Here is a 17871-nt window from a genome sequence, read left to right as displayed (position 1 = left end):
ACTAGAAGTACCAAACTTGTTCCAGCATGACAAAGTGATCTCCATGAAGATCTGCTTTACATGGTTGGGAAAATGAAGATAATCTCCTGCTATAGAGCTCTAAAATAATATTGAATAAATGTAGATAAGACGCATGTTGTGCACATGCACTTGTTTAGCTTTATGTTGAAGGAACCAATTAGCAGCAGTGTGTGTTCTGAGGTGTGATGATAAGAATAATGTGGGGTAAATTGTCATACATGAGCCATTGTGTGATACTGAATTCCTCTTAAATAAGTAGATTAGATTAGATTTATTATAATGAAGCCCAACACTGCTCTCCAGCAGTACATTTCACCCACCAGCAGTAAATTCGCTGCACTCAGTGTCGCTTGTTCGAGTTCCACATTTTTGAGAAGAGCATTATTAAGTCGATTTAAGGATTCCAAAAACATTCACTTATTTCCTGGAAATCCAGCAGTCTGTCGTCCTGCAGATAAAAAGCTGATCAAAGCACAACTAATTAAATGATAAGAGCAAGTGCAATAAGAGAGTTCCCATATTTACTACTGCAGTGCTGAGAAACAGTGGGATAGTTCATTGTAGGGGCTTCACACACACACACACACACACACACACACACACACACACACACACACACACACACACACACACACACACACAAACACACACACACACACACACACACACACACACACACACTTGTACTTACACTTTTGCTTGCACTTTTACATGTACTTACAAATACAGAATGTCTCACACACACACACACACACACACACACACACACACACACACACACACACACACACACACACACACAAACTGGCCTTGTGCCTTACAGTCCACACTCCTTTTGTTGTGGAAAAATGTAATGTACTGTCATAATTTCATATGTGTCACTGAAAGCATAAATAACTAAAAGCCCCAAAAATAAAAAATAAAGAAATACACAGCAAGAAAAAAAGCAACATCATAATATTTTATTTCTTCATAATGAATCTTATTCCGGAAAGAAAACACAATGAATAAATAGAAATTTAAAAAGCATCTCTTCTGATGATTCCCTCTCTCACCTCCTCTCCCCCCACAACAGCAAACTGACTTCTCTTCGTGAATATTTTTTACACTGGTCTTGATCAAAGCAAAGATCCTGCACACGATGGCCAATAGAGACGTATCTGAGGGAAGGGACACGGACAGTACGACAGGCATGCTGATGCATGAGCGCTCCTCGTTTTAATACGAAGCCACAGGAAAACGAATGCACTGGCATGTCAGAGACAACATTAAGAAACGGATCTGCAAAATACGTCATGTTATTTACACAAATCAATAAATTAACTCAAGACCTCCTGACATCGCATCGCTTTCTGGACTGCCCGCTGATCGACTCAACAAACCGATCTCACATTTCTCATAAAAAAAAAAAAAAAAAAAAAATCAGGTGTATAATCACATTTCTCAGCACATTACATACTTACAGTCCTTTCAGGCTGTTCTTTCTGAAAAGCAGCACTTTGCTTATCACCTTGTGCACTAAATATGATCACTTCCACTCTACATATATGTTTTTTGTGACTCCAGTCGTGCCGTTCTGTCGGCAGGATTAGAATATGATGTGTTCGTCGTGCTCAGTTAATAAGGCAGAGATCGGCTGAGCTCCAGGAATGAAAATCAAGGAAATTAACTGTTACCTTGTAGGCTATTGGAAATATCATTTCCTGGAAGAGTCTGTATATTTTTTGTTTTTTTTTGCCTGATAAAACAAAACAATTATTTTACAAAGGTGAAAGGATCGTGACTCCCACGCCTGGATCTCTGCCTGGGGTTTCACCACAGGAAAAATAAAAGAGGTGAAAAGTTCATCCATCCAGGTCTGAAAGACCAGTACAGGAAAAGAAAAAGATGTTAAAGGCCTCAGAAAGGCTCGCTTGCTCTTTCAGCGGTTCTTCAGGGCATTAGCTTAGCTGTTATCTGACCTCCAGACAGTCCAGGTACTCCAAAGCCATGTCATAACAGAACCGGTACTGCTCCTGAAATGGAGAAAAAATTGATCATCAGCATCTTAATCAGGTCTTAATTCTGAAATTCTGAATTTTAGACCTGATCATTAAAAAATCTGAACAATACACATAAAATATTTACTGATTAAAAAAAAAATCTGGTTTTCATGAAAGTTCACTCCAAATGTGTCTATGAGGAAACTCACTGATGTGATCCAAACTCTATAAACTGTGATTGATGTAACCAAATGCTTGCATATGGATTATGAACATGTTGTGAAACTCCATATTGCTGTTCCGTTTTGAGTGTAAAGACTGAAAACCATTCAATCAAGGCAAAAGAAACGGGACTCTATAAAAGAGTTTGTGTGTAAGGGTTGAGTCTCTGCTCTTACTAGAAGATTTACTGCACCGAACGCGATGTTTATGGAGACTTTGTTTTTTTTTTTTTTATGCTGCTTTATTTTTATTCTCTGCAATGCTTTTGAGTCATCACTTTTTATTTTCCATTTTTTTTATTGCTGTGGATGTGAATCAAAAAGTACTTCTCCTTCTTACTTCAAGAACTTTTGCATATTTTGCCATTTGGAGGCATTTTGTCACTTTCCTGAATGCCTTATAAGGAGTTTTGTGGGCGTGGCTAAATGTAAATCAGCCATACAATCACAAATTCATCCCTTTAATGATCATGTGATCTTACAGAATTTTGGGAGCTCATGAGTTAGTAAATCACACACTGAGTGTTAACACCGGAACAGTTAAAGCCCTCCAGATGTGCTCAGATGTGTTTTATAATGTGCATTGACTCTGTACCGTCAGTGAATAGAGTACTGTGATGCTCATGGAAAACCAAAACCAGCAATTTACCAAAGTCTCCACCATGTTAGTCTTGGAGTTACGGAGAGTCTTGACAGCGTAGAAGACATCCACCATGCTGTGGTGCCCAATCATCTCCATAATCATGGTGCAAGCACAGAACATGCCACTGCGTCCACCTCCGTTCCTAAAAGACACACAGTCACAATATTTAAAGTGGAAAATCACATTTGTCCATGTGTGTGTGTGTGTGTGTGTGTGTGTGTGTGTGTGTGTGTGTGTGTGTGTGTGTGTGTGTGTGTGTGTGTGTGTGTGTGTGTGTGTGTGTGGCAGGATTTAAGCCAGTTTTTCAGTTTAATATACTCTAAATGCAGCAGTAAGTAGGTGTAACAAGAAGCAGCTGGAAAAAAACATTGTGAAAGGCATGTGTGTTGCTGTGGGACCATCGAAAGCTTGCAGACATCAGCACTACTGCATAATTACAGAAAGAAATTAAGGAAAAACATCCACTACACATTTAACTATTTAATGCATGGTGTCTACTATAGTTGATATTTAACTCCTTCAAAATAAAACATCTTTTCTGGATTATGGACTAAGTTTCTTATAACCTAATGCACTGTTACATGACCTTTTTGCACCTGGTGGTCCGTTGCCCGCTTGTTGTTTTGTTTGTTATGGCCGTTATTGGTTATGTTTGTGCTCACACTCAGGTTATAGTTAATGTTTTTCTGGGTTTGCATCTGCGTTCGCTTGGATTACATGATGCTGCCATGTTATCAGCTTCCATTTGGTGAAGCAAATCATCACAACACTCCTCCTCCTTCACAATGCATTGTGGGTATCATTAAATTATTATAAAAAAAAAATGCCCATGGATCCACCCTTTAAAGATCTACCAGAAATTGGTGACCATCCAGGTACCTCTGGGATTCTTAGATTTGAGACATGCTAATTCCAATCTCTGTTCAGGATGGATAGTAGTTCAATGAGGACATGGAACTAAAAGTAAAAAAAAAGATTTACATTGTGATTAACTGAGTTTTTTTTAATCATTAGAACTCATTAACGCATAAAAAACAGATCCACAGGTACAGGAAGAAGATTTTTATCCTCAGGCCAGAAACCAGAAGAGCCACAGGCAATGAAACATGATGCACTGGAAGGGAAGCGATGGAGTGATAGAGGGATAGAGGGATTTTCAGCTGATGAAGAGTGAATGAAAGCAGGTAAGATGAGAATTAAAGTTCAGCATCATTGTGAAGTGTAAATAAAAATAGCTTTAGGAAACTCACAGGCAGTGAACTACAATACGTCCATCACCACACTCCCTCTGCCACTTGTGCACTTGGGCCAGCAGCGTGAGAAAGGCTTTTTTGGAGTCTGGGATATCCCGGTAAGCTGACCAGCGCAGGAACTGGAAGTGACGCACCACCAGGTGACCCTCCTGCAGCTTCAGAACCAGAGAGAAAATGATGATCAGACAGAGAGAGAATTAAAACACATACCAGGTGATATCAAAAGGTTTCCGGACTAGTTTTGTAACACGTCAACAGATGGCAGCACAAGGCCGCACGCACTGTCACAGGGAGCACCGATCTTCATAAGTCAGTGCGACTGGTGCTGTTCTGACCACGTCTGCTGTTGTGACCACTTCTTTCACACTAAGAACGCAATCTCACATCTGCACCCACTCTATTTGCCAGATTTAGCTCTCGCAAACTTTCTAAAGTAAAAAGATCCAGCTCGCTGTGTTGACACTGAGGCACGAATCACAGAAGAAGCTCAACGCACTTCCAAGACACGTTCCAGAAGAACGCTGGGAGCGCTGTATTGATGTACAAGGAGACTATTTTGAAGGTGAACGTGTGGAAACGTATATAAATAAAGTACTTACTCGTAAACAGAGCGAGTCTCCAAACTTTTTCATAAAATATTTATAAAGACCTGCACCATGCTGGTATTATTCTCGCTTATCTTGGCTTTGCTGTGGTTTATTCAAATTGACATTCATCATTAGATCTAGTAAACTCCTCCATGCTTCATCCTCTATCCACCTCTGGATCCTTTAAAGATGCATCACGAAGATGATTTGATACACAAAATACATATGCTTTTCTTACGTCTTAGCTACATTAGCCACAAAGCAGCATTACCCAGTGAGGTATCCTCGAATGCCAAACACGTCTTAGCTGATCTTTTAGACTGCGTCTGCATGATTAGTTTTAAGATGCTGCAGCAGATACACCTGCGCTGAATTCATTTACACTTCTCCCCCTAAAAAGATGAATTAACCAATTAGCCTCTCAGTCCATTAGCCATGAAACATTGGCTGCAGACTGGAGAGAAGTCAGAGGTAGTTAGATGTCAGACTAGCATTTTAATAAGGTCAACATTTCATGGAGCATTATAATCGAGTGGAACCAGTGTTAACCCCCTCACTGACACCTGTTATAATGGCCTGGCTAATAGCGTTCACGTTATATCCTGTAGCTTTTCATAATCTCTTTCAGCCGTTACTGCACACACTTACCCGTGTGATGTTACTGACCCGGAACAGCCGGGTGATCACGTCATCATCTGTGGACCTGGAGAGCAACTCCACCGTCATGGGTCCGAACTGCTGCATTCCCGTCTCAGGCCAGTATTGCAGACAAGGCTGAGAGAAGGAGCAAGAGTATTAAAGCCAGACATGATGATGGTGTTATTTTAGTTTGAAGCTGCATGCAATATTTCTAACAAAACCAAAATGGAAGAACTTCTATTTGTATTTGCATTTGCCATGTGTTCATTTGGAATTGTTTATTCATATTTGGTTGCATCCCTCCGTCATACAGTAAACTGCTCTGTGCGATTTATCCTAATACACAATAATCCCAGCTTCGAAGCGTATTTGTGTTTAAAATTAGCATTTTTACAGTGGGAGGAAGATGATGACAGGACATTCAGGGTGATACGCACACACACGGATTATAACGTGAGGGAAGAAAAAAAGGAAGAAAAAATGACTGATTGGGAAAAAGGGAGGAGAAAATAAATAACATTTAATCGGTGAAGAGAATTAATTTGTGCCACCACGATTTCCTCATTTTTTTCATTTGTAGCCCAGAGAGAGAGATAGAGGAGACCTGATGCCCCTTTTTCCTCCTTAATGCTTATAGTCTGCTGTGGCTTCAAAAGCAACACAGTCAATGTCAGGAAGCTTTTAACATCTGAAACACACAAACAGACTGAGGGAGGGGAGCAAGGTTGAAGTGACGGGGCAAGGGAAGAGTGCTCCGAGCATGTTAATACCCTGTCACAGTGATGGAGCTGTATAAACAGGGTGAAGGGAGGGAAAACGAATATTTATATATACGCAAGACACACACACACACACACACACACACACACACACACACACACACACACACATGAACAATTATGTGACAGGACAGGAAATGCAAGAAGCAATCCATTACATAAAGTAAAAAAGGTGATTGAGAAAGTGATTCTAATAATTCTTGAACTCAGACACTCACATTCAGAGAAAAAAATTTCCATAAATAAAGGGCAAGAAATGCATATATATATATATATATATATATATATATATATATATATATATATATATATATATATATATATATATATATATATATAAATATATATATAAAACATATAATCGTACTAGCTTGAGATTGTAATATATAATAAGGAACACGTAGATGTAATATTATTTTTAAATTCAATTAATAATTTTTTTTTTTTTTTTTATTGTCTCAAACATTGTTTTAAAGCAGCGTTACAGAGATAAAGAGGTTATCTTTGTTATGTTATGTTTAATGCCTGTAAATTTTTGTTATTCGAATTCAAAGATTATCCCTAATGAATAATCCAGTGGTGACTGTGGTGAATGAAAAACTCCCTGAGACTTCATAAGGAAGAATCCTTAACCAGACTTAAAAAAGAACCTGATCCTCATCCACAATACTGAATGTCCATCAATACAGTTCCATCATTGCTGAGGTGCTGTTCAGTGAATGGTGCTGAAATGGAGAACTGTTCATGCAAACTGTGGTCCTGAGCACATTGTAGTAGACTATTATAATATAGTATAATATAATAATTGCAGTCCAAATCCATCCTTAGAGTTCTTGGGTTACTCAGGAATATAACTAAACTTGATAGCTGAAAGTTAATTGAAATAATATCCCTAAAAAAATAGAAGTAAATCACTGAATTAATGTTACACAGTATTAGTTAGAAATTATATTGTTTCGTAGCCCCCTGAATATCACTCGTGATCTCAGACATTATTCTGTGTCACTCCCCCACCGTCTGGACTATCAAAAATATTCATTATTTCACTTTATTTCCATATTTAAATATTAACATTTATTGATATTTAGAATGTTAACTGATTTGTACTAAAGGTCAGATTTTACTTCTCTCTTGCCAGATCTCTTCTATTGAAGCAAATGTTTGGATGGTTTAATCCAAAATAGACCTTCAGGTTTTTGTGGAGACCATGCCAGCTTGTATACGCCCTGTCATTAAAGCAAAAAGAAAGCGGACAAAATACTAAAAATAAACAACAACAAAAAACAGAAAACAGAAAATAATATTTTCTAAGATTTTCAAAAATCTTACATAAATTGTACTTCTCACTCAGGTTATTGCTGATAAATTATAATTTAATAATAATTTGTAATAAAATCTGTAAATGGAAAATGAAAAAAAAAAAAGTACAATTTGATCAGCGCTCTCAAACCGCACTCAGTCTATCATTTTAAGTCATTTCAAGTGTTTCCTAATGCTTGTGATGGAAACGACTAGAATTTCTGTACAATGTTAACAGATGTTTGATGATACGTGTGAGATGTCGTGAGAAACTACACTGGAGGCAATGATTTGCTTTTTGCACTATTACACACATTCTGTGACATTTGGCATTGTTTCTGCAACAACAAAGCCATATAAACAAGACTAGTGGGATAAGCAGTATGCTGGTGCTTTGCCCGAATCTTCCTGCCCTTCAGCCTGAATGTGTATTTCCTCCACTAACTCTAACATCTGTTCTCTCTGAAAACTCCTGTTTCTATTAAACAGAAAACACACACACACACACACACACACACACACACACACACACACACACACACACACACACACACACACACACACACACACACAAAAATAAACATTCTCTAGACAATCTGAACTGCCTCAAGTCACAAGATGTATGTTATATACCAGGGGTCCCCAAACTACACCAACACATGTAGAACGACCCTCTAAACAATGCTTGAGATATATTTAGAAAATGTTTTAAAAATATGTTTTACTCATATCATATCTGTATTTGATAATAAAAGTTAACTTTTAAACGAAATTGTTGTTATAAACAAAGGTCGAGACACCAAAAGTTCACTGGAACTATCGGCTATCAGACAAAATCCAAACCGATAGTTTTTCCGGCTTGCAGTCTAGAGGCGAATCACTGAATCACTGAATCCACATGCTGTTAGTTTTTACGCATGAGACTGCGCGCTGCATGGGGAGCGCTATATTATATTTAATATTTATATCATTATATTTATTAATGAATACATTCATTTATAACCTCTAGTTTATAATGTAGCCTAATTATTTGTTAGATTCACCAATCGACCACATGCATAAGTAAGTAAATGTTTTGATTTCAATAGCAATGGATATGAAAAAATGTCACTATAATAGTAATAATGTTCTTTTAATAGGTGATATACTCTATCTCTTAAAAAGTGACACTAATGTGTGCAGAACAAAATATTAAAGTAATCCAGCATTAGGAGGCAAAATAAATACATTTAAAATCATAATAAAATCTCCACAATAACACTGGTCGTCACTCCAGCCCGTGGCATTTTCTGTTACAGATCATTAAAGAAAGGAAAAATTATGCGTCTCTCACAGAAAAATGTTTGGGGGTTCCCTGGTTTATTCTCAAATAAGGCCATAATATTTAGGGTCAATCTTTACACAAAATGAATGCATTGCCAAAATTTTTTTTATTTAAAAACATAATGGAAATAATGATTCGAGCTCCACTGGCAGAGCAGTGCAGCTGGATTAAGAAGATGGAACGATGGATTAAGGGATTATTGGTGAAATCTTTATTCAATGCTAAACTACAGCATATAAAATGGGCAGTGTGTTTAATTCCATGTGACATGGATTATAAATGTAGCTCACTGTGGATATTTACAGCAACGCGAGAATTCTAGCCTAAGAAACCTGCTTAATATAATTGAGTGCATTGCTGGTCAGGGGTTTTTACTTCTATTCTGTCCATTCTCATTCTGTTCTCTCGGAATCATAAAAGACCTGGTGGAGGTTGTTTTTTGTGTCAAATACAAACTTTTTACAGACAAAACGTACGTTAAAGCAGCTCTGTTGTCGTTACATGAAACCTGCTTTGTGTTTTTAACATGAAATGAAGGAAAAAAGTTAACACACCCAGGCAGAGTTAGACTGGTTGATCTGGTTGAGCATGACGATGGAGGTGCAGCCGTAATCGAACACCAGCCTCCAGAAATCTGCGGTTGTGTTGGGAAGTGGGTGAGGTGTCACCACGAAGGCGGCCGGCCGAAGGAAACTGTCCATCAGTGCCGCGTTGATGTAGTCGCTGCCGTCCACCTCTGTGGTCACGAGGAAGGCCAGGGCTCGGTCAGGAGGCAGAACATCCATGCTCCGGTTCTTCTCTCGGTTCCTGGGCAGTAGGGACACGCTGCACTCCTCTACATCCAAGTGAGGCGTCACGGAGTTCAGCGTCTAAAAAACGGAAAACAAAAAGCAAAGGGAAGCATGGATTTAAAAATTATACAGTTCCCTCCATTCCTGGATTCAAGACATCAAAGTTTCTCTACTGAAGTTAGTGCATGCTAATAAAAAGACCCCCCAAAAAAACTCTCACTGATTAAAATTCCTATAAATTGTGTTTGAGATCAGCTTGATGAGCCAGAAAAAGCTCTCAGCATGTAGATCTCTGATCATGCTGCTGCAAGGAGGATTATTTTTCGCTAGAAAGAGCATGAGTACTAATAAGACTTGGATGGTAGCATAGACCGAGGACTTGTGTCTCAAAGAAAGAGGACAGTAAGAACATCCTAATATTCAGACGTAATGATTTAGATTGCAGGGTAAGTGCTTTGGCTGATTATAATGGTGTTTATAATGAAGCAGCACATTACGAGTCCATCAGAGAAGGAGATTTGAATGACAATATTCTAGATTACTGGAGCTGTAATAGCTAATGTCCATCGCTCGTTGATGGGGCATTCTGAAATCATCACACACATAGTATTAAGATTGCCTAGGTGTAGCGGTGTAGCGGTGGAACGATGTGCAGCATCGTCCTGGAACATGTAATGGCCTACTAAACAAAGTCGATAATATTTTAATGCAAAGAAGACACGGGGAAATGAACACGCATGTGGATGTTGGTCATTATAACAGCACAAAGCAATTAAAACTGGAGAAATAGCTGATTAAATGAAATCAATAAACCATCTAAAGATCTGTGATGTGCATTAAATCATCAACAGTTCAATGTTCATAAATTAAGACTGGAACATCTTCTGAAATATATACGAACAGGAAATTAGCTTTTACATTCACAGGGACATTTTAGCAATTTGTACAAAATTACGATAAAAAAATCGTAAACACTGAGAAATAGTTAATAACAAAATCTGATCCTTTCTCACAACATGTGCATGTTTCCTTCGTAGGCTTTATAGTGAAGCGCAATTGTATTGGATGCAGTAGCGTTACATTTTTCCTTCACTTGAACATGGAGACATCACAATCATGCATCAGTCCATGAACACAAAGCCAAAAAAATACATCGCTGTAAAGATTTCTGCATCGTACACGTTCGTTTCCCTGCGCCGAGGTTCGAGATGTGACGAGGTTTCACAGAGCTGAGACTCTCACCTGGAACTCCTCTTTGAGCTGAGACGTGTTGCTCTGAGTGTCCACCCTCAGTATGTCTTTGTACGTGAGAGCGAACTCGCTGACTGGGATGGCCGTCTCACCGCACAGACACGCCTCCAGGATGGCGTCATGAATAAACACATACTGCTCCTTTAAACACAGGAATAAAAGTTTGAGAAGGAAAAGAAAACTAAAATATTTGTCTGTCTAACCCTGGTTCATTCTTTTTTATTTTTTATTCAGGATCCAGAGTTTTATCCCTCATTCAGAGCTCGTGATGAAAACACTGGAGAGCCCACCAAACTGCCCTGTAGGACCCTCAACACCCTCCTTCACTCTTAAAGACTCAAAGGAAACCAACAATGTCATAAATATCAGTGAATTAATGATCAGTAAATGACAGCGTTTCTGTTGTTTTCTTCTGTTTGTCTTGTGTTCAACAGGTTTTAGAGGTTTTGTAAATAATAGTCATTTTCAGCTTAAGTGTCTTTTTATCTCCTGCATGAATCAGTACAGAAGTTGGATGCTTTCAGAAAACAGCAATCTACCTCTGACATTTAACTACAGCACAGACGTCTCCATGTCCACACGTCTCTGTGTGATTATAAAGCAGTCGAAAAAAAAGAAACAATAATATCTTCTCTCCTGAGATGTGAGCATTTGCTTTCTGATTCGGGTTTATTAGTAAAAACCCTGCACACTGTACAGATCGAAATTTTACCCTGTTTGACATGAAATAGCAGTAAAATCTGATGTATGATGCAGTGATCCAAAACGTGCTACGAAGGCTGTTTTCTACGTTTAATTTGACTTCATTAAAATGTCTAATTAAAAAGCATTTTCAATCCACAATTATAAGTTAAATAATGGAAAACTGTGGTTTTATGAAAATTGTCCAGGTTGATATTTTAGACAGAACCCCAGAGTTCCACAATCTTCCCATGATTTAAGCTTTCAATCCAATATAGTTAACATCTTAATCATTATGGTTGCTATGTTTTAATGACTAATGTGAAATACGATATGTGTTTTTCTTTCATAAACGAATTGAGCAGGAACTGAAAATAACATAGATGTTCTAGATGTTCTCTGAAACATGAATTAATAAGGGAGGACTTATTCATGTTAAATAGGCTACATTCTGATCAAATCTGCATTATAAAGACAGAGATTTTAGTTTTGAGTTTTACTGTAAAGATTTATAATTTCTTCTGCTGCTGCTGCTGCTGCTGCTGATGATGATGATGATGGGTTTTCCTTACCTCAGTCTGAATCATGTTGATACGCCGTGAGCAGAGCGTCTTGACGCAGTTGTAGATATCTACCACTCCCTCACACTCTGCCATGTCCAGCATCACATCCAGAACAATGTAGCACCCTGTCCGCCCAGCACCCATACTGCACACACACACACACACACACACACACACACACACACACACACACACACACACACACACACACACACACATAAACACACACGACGATACACATCAACATAGTCAAAATTAGCTTTATAGAAATAAACAGATTAACAATGTACATTTTAAATTCTTCTATGACTTTTTCTCAAATGAGAAAGCCAGAGGTGACGGTGATTGAGGGAAAAACTCCCTTCACCCTCATTTCAAGAAGGAAAAACCTTACGAGGAACCGGACCCAAAAGGGAACCTCGTTCTCATTCGTTGTTAAGGTTCTCAGCTGTTCACTGATGTAGACTTCAGTATAAAACCATAACAGAAAATCTTTTTATGTTAATTACAGTCCAAATCTACTTTAATGGTTCCTAAATGTTTACCATCCACAAATATCTTAAATGTTGGAAATGTTGTAGAGCGTCTGTTAGTATTCATGGAGGTTGGACAAGAGATCGACCCTCATCTACCTAAAGATGCTAAAATGTGCACCTTTGTAGCAGGTAGAAGATCTAACTCTCCTGATCAAAGCAAGATGAAAGAGAGCTCTTAGTTAAATTGTATATTTACATTAGAACTAATCAGGAAGCATGAGGAGATATATATATATGTGTGTGTGTGTGTGTGTGTGTGTGTGTGTGTGTGTGTGTGTGTGTGTGTATCTATAATGTACGTGTACCTGCAGTGGACAACCACAGGTCCAGTGTCAGGAGGTGTCGAGGCTTTGACACGTCTCAGGAAGGCCAACAAGCCCGTGGCGTGATACGGCACTCCGTGTTCTGGCCATGACGTAAAATGGAACTGACACACCTCATGTTTGGCGGGGTAACCGCGCTGGAGACCAGAGGAGAAACAAAAATGTATTGTTTTACACCAACATGTTTGACCGGAGATTGGACAATTAAAGTGCCGAGTGTGTGTAAGTTAGGATTGTGTGTTTCTGGTGACTGGGCAGGAGGCTGCTTTGTGCTCTTTACTTTCTTTTTCAATCAAAATGATTTGTCCGTAATTTTAGAGTCACCTAGCTGCCAATCTGCTCGTATAACATACATATGAATAGCCAAGGTATTCTGGATTCTGCTGCATAGACGTTCCTGGGACTCTTGATAGAAGAATGAAATCTGAGACAGCGGTTTAGAACATCTCATGGACTAATTCATAAACGGTACAACCACTAGACCTGATTTTAGAACTGAACATGTGGTGACATCAAAAAAATCTATTACCTGATTGTCATTCATTTATGCATTTGTTCTCTTTTCATATATAGAATCTTAACAAAATGATGAAACCTAAGTTTTTTCTCCTGACAGATTTAGGAAAAACAGAATGAGAGAGAATTTGTTGAACTTCTAACCCGTTCCATGCTGAAGGTTCGCACTGCGTATTCAGCCAGTGTTTCAGTCTTCAGCAGCGTGATCTTAATGTCTCCATATACCTCGCTGTCATCGGGCCAATACTTGCAGCATTTTACCTGCCAGGAACAAACACACACACACACACACACACACACACACACACACACACACACACACACACACACACACACACACACACACAAACAGAACAGACCCCTTAATTAAAAGCATCTCAAAGGAACAAAAGACCTCAAGTAAAGATAACAAGAATTATTCTTGGAATGTTTCTAGATTAAAAGCATAACTGACAAAAACAATGCATACTCACTCCTCTAATTAGGAATGTGATTACATTTCCAAAATGCCCCTACCCAATCTGCATCATACAACCCAATTTGTTCAGTTAGCAATTAAGACAATAAAGCAAGGCGAGCTGTGCCAAATCGCAGAGGAGACGTCTGCTCTACAGAAGCTGAGAAATAAAACACAGAGGCATGGCTCGTCTCAGATAACGCATGCACTTTGTTGACCCGTATGACAGTTTGCGTGAGCGATTGAGCTAGGGGCGAGAACGATGAAGGATGGAGCTGCTTCAGTAATGGATGGCGTTCATTAAAAGCAACAAGAAGAAGCCGCAGATGCGGCTTTCGGAAAGCTCTACTCACTCGTCCCACCTCCACCAGTTTGGTGATCATCACAATGCTGTAGCAGTTCTCCTGCCAGACCATCCGCCAGAAATCATAGATCATGTCCTGCTTGGGTCCTGCACAATGCCAGAAAGAGGGCTGAGGTAGAGGGAAAAAAAATGCTTTTCTGCAGACAAATGGACAAATGAGGAGCCATGGTGAATGAGATAAAGGGCAGAGTGGATGGAGAAAAGGGTAATGGTCAGAAAAGTTGAAGCTGTTTTGACATGATGGAAGATGCAGCGGCAGATAAAGGACAAAGGAAACAGGTAGAGTAAAAAAAAAACACGAAAAAGAGAAAGAAAAACAGACTAATGTTGATGCTGTGACTCATCTGAGGCTGTGTAAATAGTTTTCTGAAGTTGGGAATATCATTACAAGAACAATTCTGCAGACGTCAAACAGGCGCCATCTATCACCTTTACAGATGATGAACACGCACACACACACACACACACACACACACACACACACACACACACACACACACACACACACACACAGCGTTGAATATTTCAGTTGTAGTTGAAATCCAATTTTTGTTTACTTCCTTTTTTTCTGCTTTCTGCAACTGCTCACATTTATTTATGAAGATTCAATTTAGAAACATTGGATTCTTTATGAAGGTGTGGTTGGTTTTATAATATCAATTATTACAGTAGTTAAATAATTTGGTTACACAATTTCCTCATAGGCAGTCACTTAACCAAGATATACTCATATATAACTTTCTCATATACAAGGTTTTCATATATTTCTTACTCAAATATAACTTACTCATCTATAACTCGTATATAACTCACTCATATATAACATATATAACTCTATTTTATATATATTACATAGCTTATATAACTCTTGTATATAACTTAAATATAGCTCTCTCATATTTCTTTGCACCTCAGGCTAATTTGAGCAGTTTTATTATGCTATCATTTACACATAATAACTCACATATAGACATTTAAAATAATGTATTAAAGCTTTATGAATAAGAATCCGCACTAAAACACGGCCAAGTAGAAATGAATCTCGTCCAAGATTGTGTCATGAATTTACACACACACACACACACACACACACACACACACACACACACACACACACACACACACACACACACACACACACACACACATAACTAAAATACAATCCTGATTGAGTAGAGAATTTATAAATGTCCGACACTAAACCCCCTCCCTTCTGCTTCAATGGAATGCATTTCTGTGTTATATTAGATTTTTCCCTCATATAAACACTTCATTTCCATTAACCGCAAAAATCCATTATAAATCTTCTGCTTATTACTGAGGGAACACGTTTAATAAAGTTCAGCTTTGTTCCAGTAACCTGGAGCTGAGAAAATGTGTGGATGTAAAAAGTAGGGATTTGAAAACGACCGTAGCTGCTCATGTTGGAGTGTTTTTTTGTTATTTGTTTATCCAGAATAAAAGGCCAGATTTTGTTGTGGTGACCTGGAGCTTCTCTGGAGAGCAATCATGCATAATCATACACAGAATTTATCTTCCGGCTACAGATGATACTTCTTCTTTTTATAAACCTTTCAAACTTTTTTTTATTGCTTCTCTCTCTCTCTCTCTCTCTCTCTCTCTCTCTCTCTCTCTCTCTCTCTCTCGCTCTCTCTCTCACTTCTGATACACCTGTGTGTGTATGGTATTACACTCTGCATGTGTTTGCTGTAACACAGGATCGTTGATACAGCCTGAGGCCATGTGCTTCCTACAGTTCACCAACAGAGTTATGAACCATGAATAATCTCCTTTAATCACATGTGTGTGCAGTCATGTGGGATTTTAAATAAAAATTAAAAAGTGTCTATAGACCGGTGTGTCATTACCCATAATCAACCCTGTCACACATCTCCTACTTGGTATTCCCGCATGGCAGTACGTCCAGCATGTAATTAATATTCAATATTTGAACCCTGGATCATATTTGCGTCATTTGAAGAAAGGCTCTGTGATGTTTCACCCAAGTCCCACAGAATAACTTGTTTCTCATCGCTCAGCTTCTGCATTACAGCTATAATAAGATGGTATGCAAAGAATTTCTGAACTCTTGCATACTAAACTGTATATTTATAGTTTTTCCTGCCGTATTCTGTAACTACAAACACATCAACAGTTACCTGGTCCAGTCTGATACCCTGGTCATTTACTCCTCGCACTTTCATACACAGAGTTTATATGGAGTTAAATCTTAGGCAAGGTTGGAGGAGAATGAACGAGAGAAAAACTGGCAGGAGGAGTACAGGAACAAACAATCAAGCAGGAAAAAGAAAATACAAAAGAAAAAAACAGATGACAAGAAACAAAAGGAGTGCAACCACGAAGACCGGATCATCAAGCATCATGAATAATAGATCCACATTTAAATTTCATAACAAGGAGACACAGCTAGGAATAACACACACACACACACACACACAGATACACACACACACACACACACACACACACATACACACACACATATACACACACACACACACACACACATATACACACACACACAGACACACACACACACACACACACACAAATACATAAACGAATAAATAACTAAAACTAATAATATCAACAGAATATTAAACACGGCATTTCAGAAGAGCATAATCAGGAAACTGACCTTGAGTGGCGATGAAATGGTTGGAACGTTGGTATCCCTGAGAAACAGAAAGATTGTGTTTTGACAGATGGAAAATTATGGTACTTCTTACAACAGGTCACTGATAATGTTTAATTAGGATGTGGTTTATAAAACGGAGGTAAAAAAATGTTCAAGTCTGTAAATTCACCTAAAAGCTGATTGTTCATCTCATTTAGCTTCATGAAATTATTATTATTATTATTATTATTATTATTATTATTATTATTATTATTATTATTATTATTATTATTATAGAAAAAGAGGAACTGAAATAAGCATAAACGACCATCGGGGCAGGTATCTCTCTGCCCCACGCCTGCTCTGTTTTCATTAGAAGTTATTAAATAAAGTTGAAAATTAAATATGTATTATAGTAAATAATTATAATTGAATCGACTCATTTGTGCTGTTTGTTTGATCTCTGTTTTGAAGATTTTGTAGAAAGGTGTAGATTGTTCATACCTCCTTTCTGACTGTATAGTCACGATTCTCTACATACAGAAACACAACCGTGTCATTGAGTGCTATAGAAGTGTAAGTACAGACAGTGTTTATGATGTAATATATATATATATATTGGAGTGTTAGAGGAAGAATTATAGAGTGAATAATGTGTGTGAGCACCGTGGCCTTGTTTCCTTTGCAACTGATTACAACTAGAAATAATATCTATCATCACTTTTATGTTGTCAGAGAATTTAATGGGTTTTAAATGGATTGTAAGATTTACACTGGATTTCTTTGACCAAAACCTGATAAACACCCGCGCTGTATCAAACATCTACAACTGCTCAAAACGAGCTGTGAGACCGTATGATGGATGACTGGGTATTGTTAAAAAGCTTAAAATCACAAGCTGCTGCTGCTGCTCACAAAACTATTAAAATGCAATAATAAATAAATAAACAACAGAACTCATCTTTCTGATTAGTAGACCTTCATCATGGGTTTGATCAGTTCT

The 17871-nt window shown here is 38.1% G+C and overlaps 1 protein-coding gene across 8 annotated transcripts in view; it reads right to left on the bottom strand.

The window, feature by feature from the left end:
* Window positions 1–968: 968 nt before the first annotated feature.
* ptprua (protein tyrosine phosphatase receptor type Ua) overlaps window positions 969–17871 on the bottom strand; it is a gene marked incomplete at its 3' end in the record, with an annotated part of 163369 nt that continues 146466 nt past the window's right edge. For 7 of the 8 annotated variants that reach the window (XM_083543212.1, XM_083543209.1, XM_083543208.1 and 4 more), the window contains 11 exons: window positions 16890–16926; window positions 14220–14317; window positions 13554–13670; window positions 12876–13030; window positions 12044–12179; window positions 10782–10931; window positions 9303–9617; window positions 5356–5481; window positions 4118–4275; window positions 2874–3009; window positions 969–2036 (listed from right to left, as the gene is read on the bottom strand). In XM_083543212.1, coding sequence (XP_083399338.1) covers window positions 1974–2036; window positions 2874–3009; window positions 4118–4275; window positions 5356–5481; window positions 9303–9617; window positions 10782–10931; window positions 12044–12179; window positions 12876–13030; window positions 13554–13670; window positions 14220–14317; window positions 16890–16926 — 1491 coding nt within the window. Of the gene's footprint in view, window positions 2037–2873; window positions 3010–4113; window positions 4276–5355; window positions 5482–9302; window positions 9618–10781; window positions 10932–12043; window positions 12180–12875; window positions 13031–13553; window positions 13671–14219; window positions 14318–16889; window positions 16927–17871 lie in introns of those variants that run through there. The other variant, XM_083543215.1, reaches the window with a different exon arrangement.

This window comes from Silurus aristotelis (assembly GCF_946808225.1).
Source record: "Silurus aristotelis genome assembly, chromosome: 6".
NCBI lineage: Eukaryota > Metazoa > Chordata > Actinopteri > Siluriformes > Siluridae > Silurus > Silurus aristotelis.
This window is presented reverse-complemented; position numbering and strand designations above follow the sequence as displayed.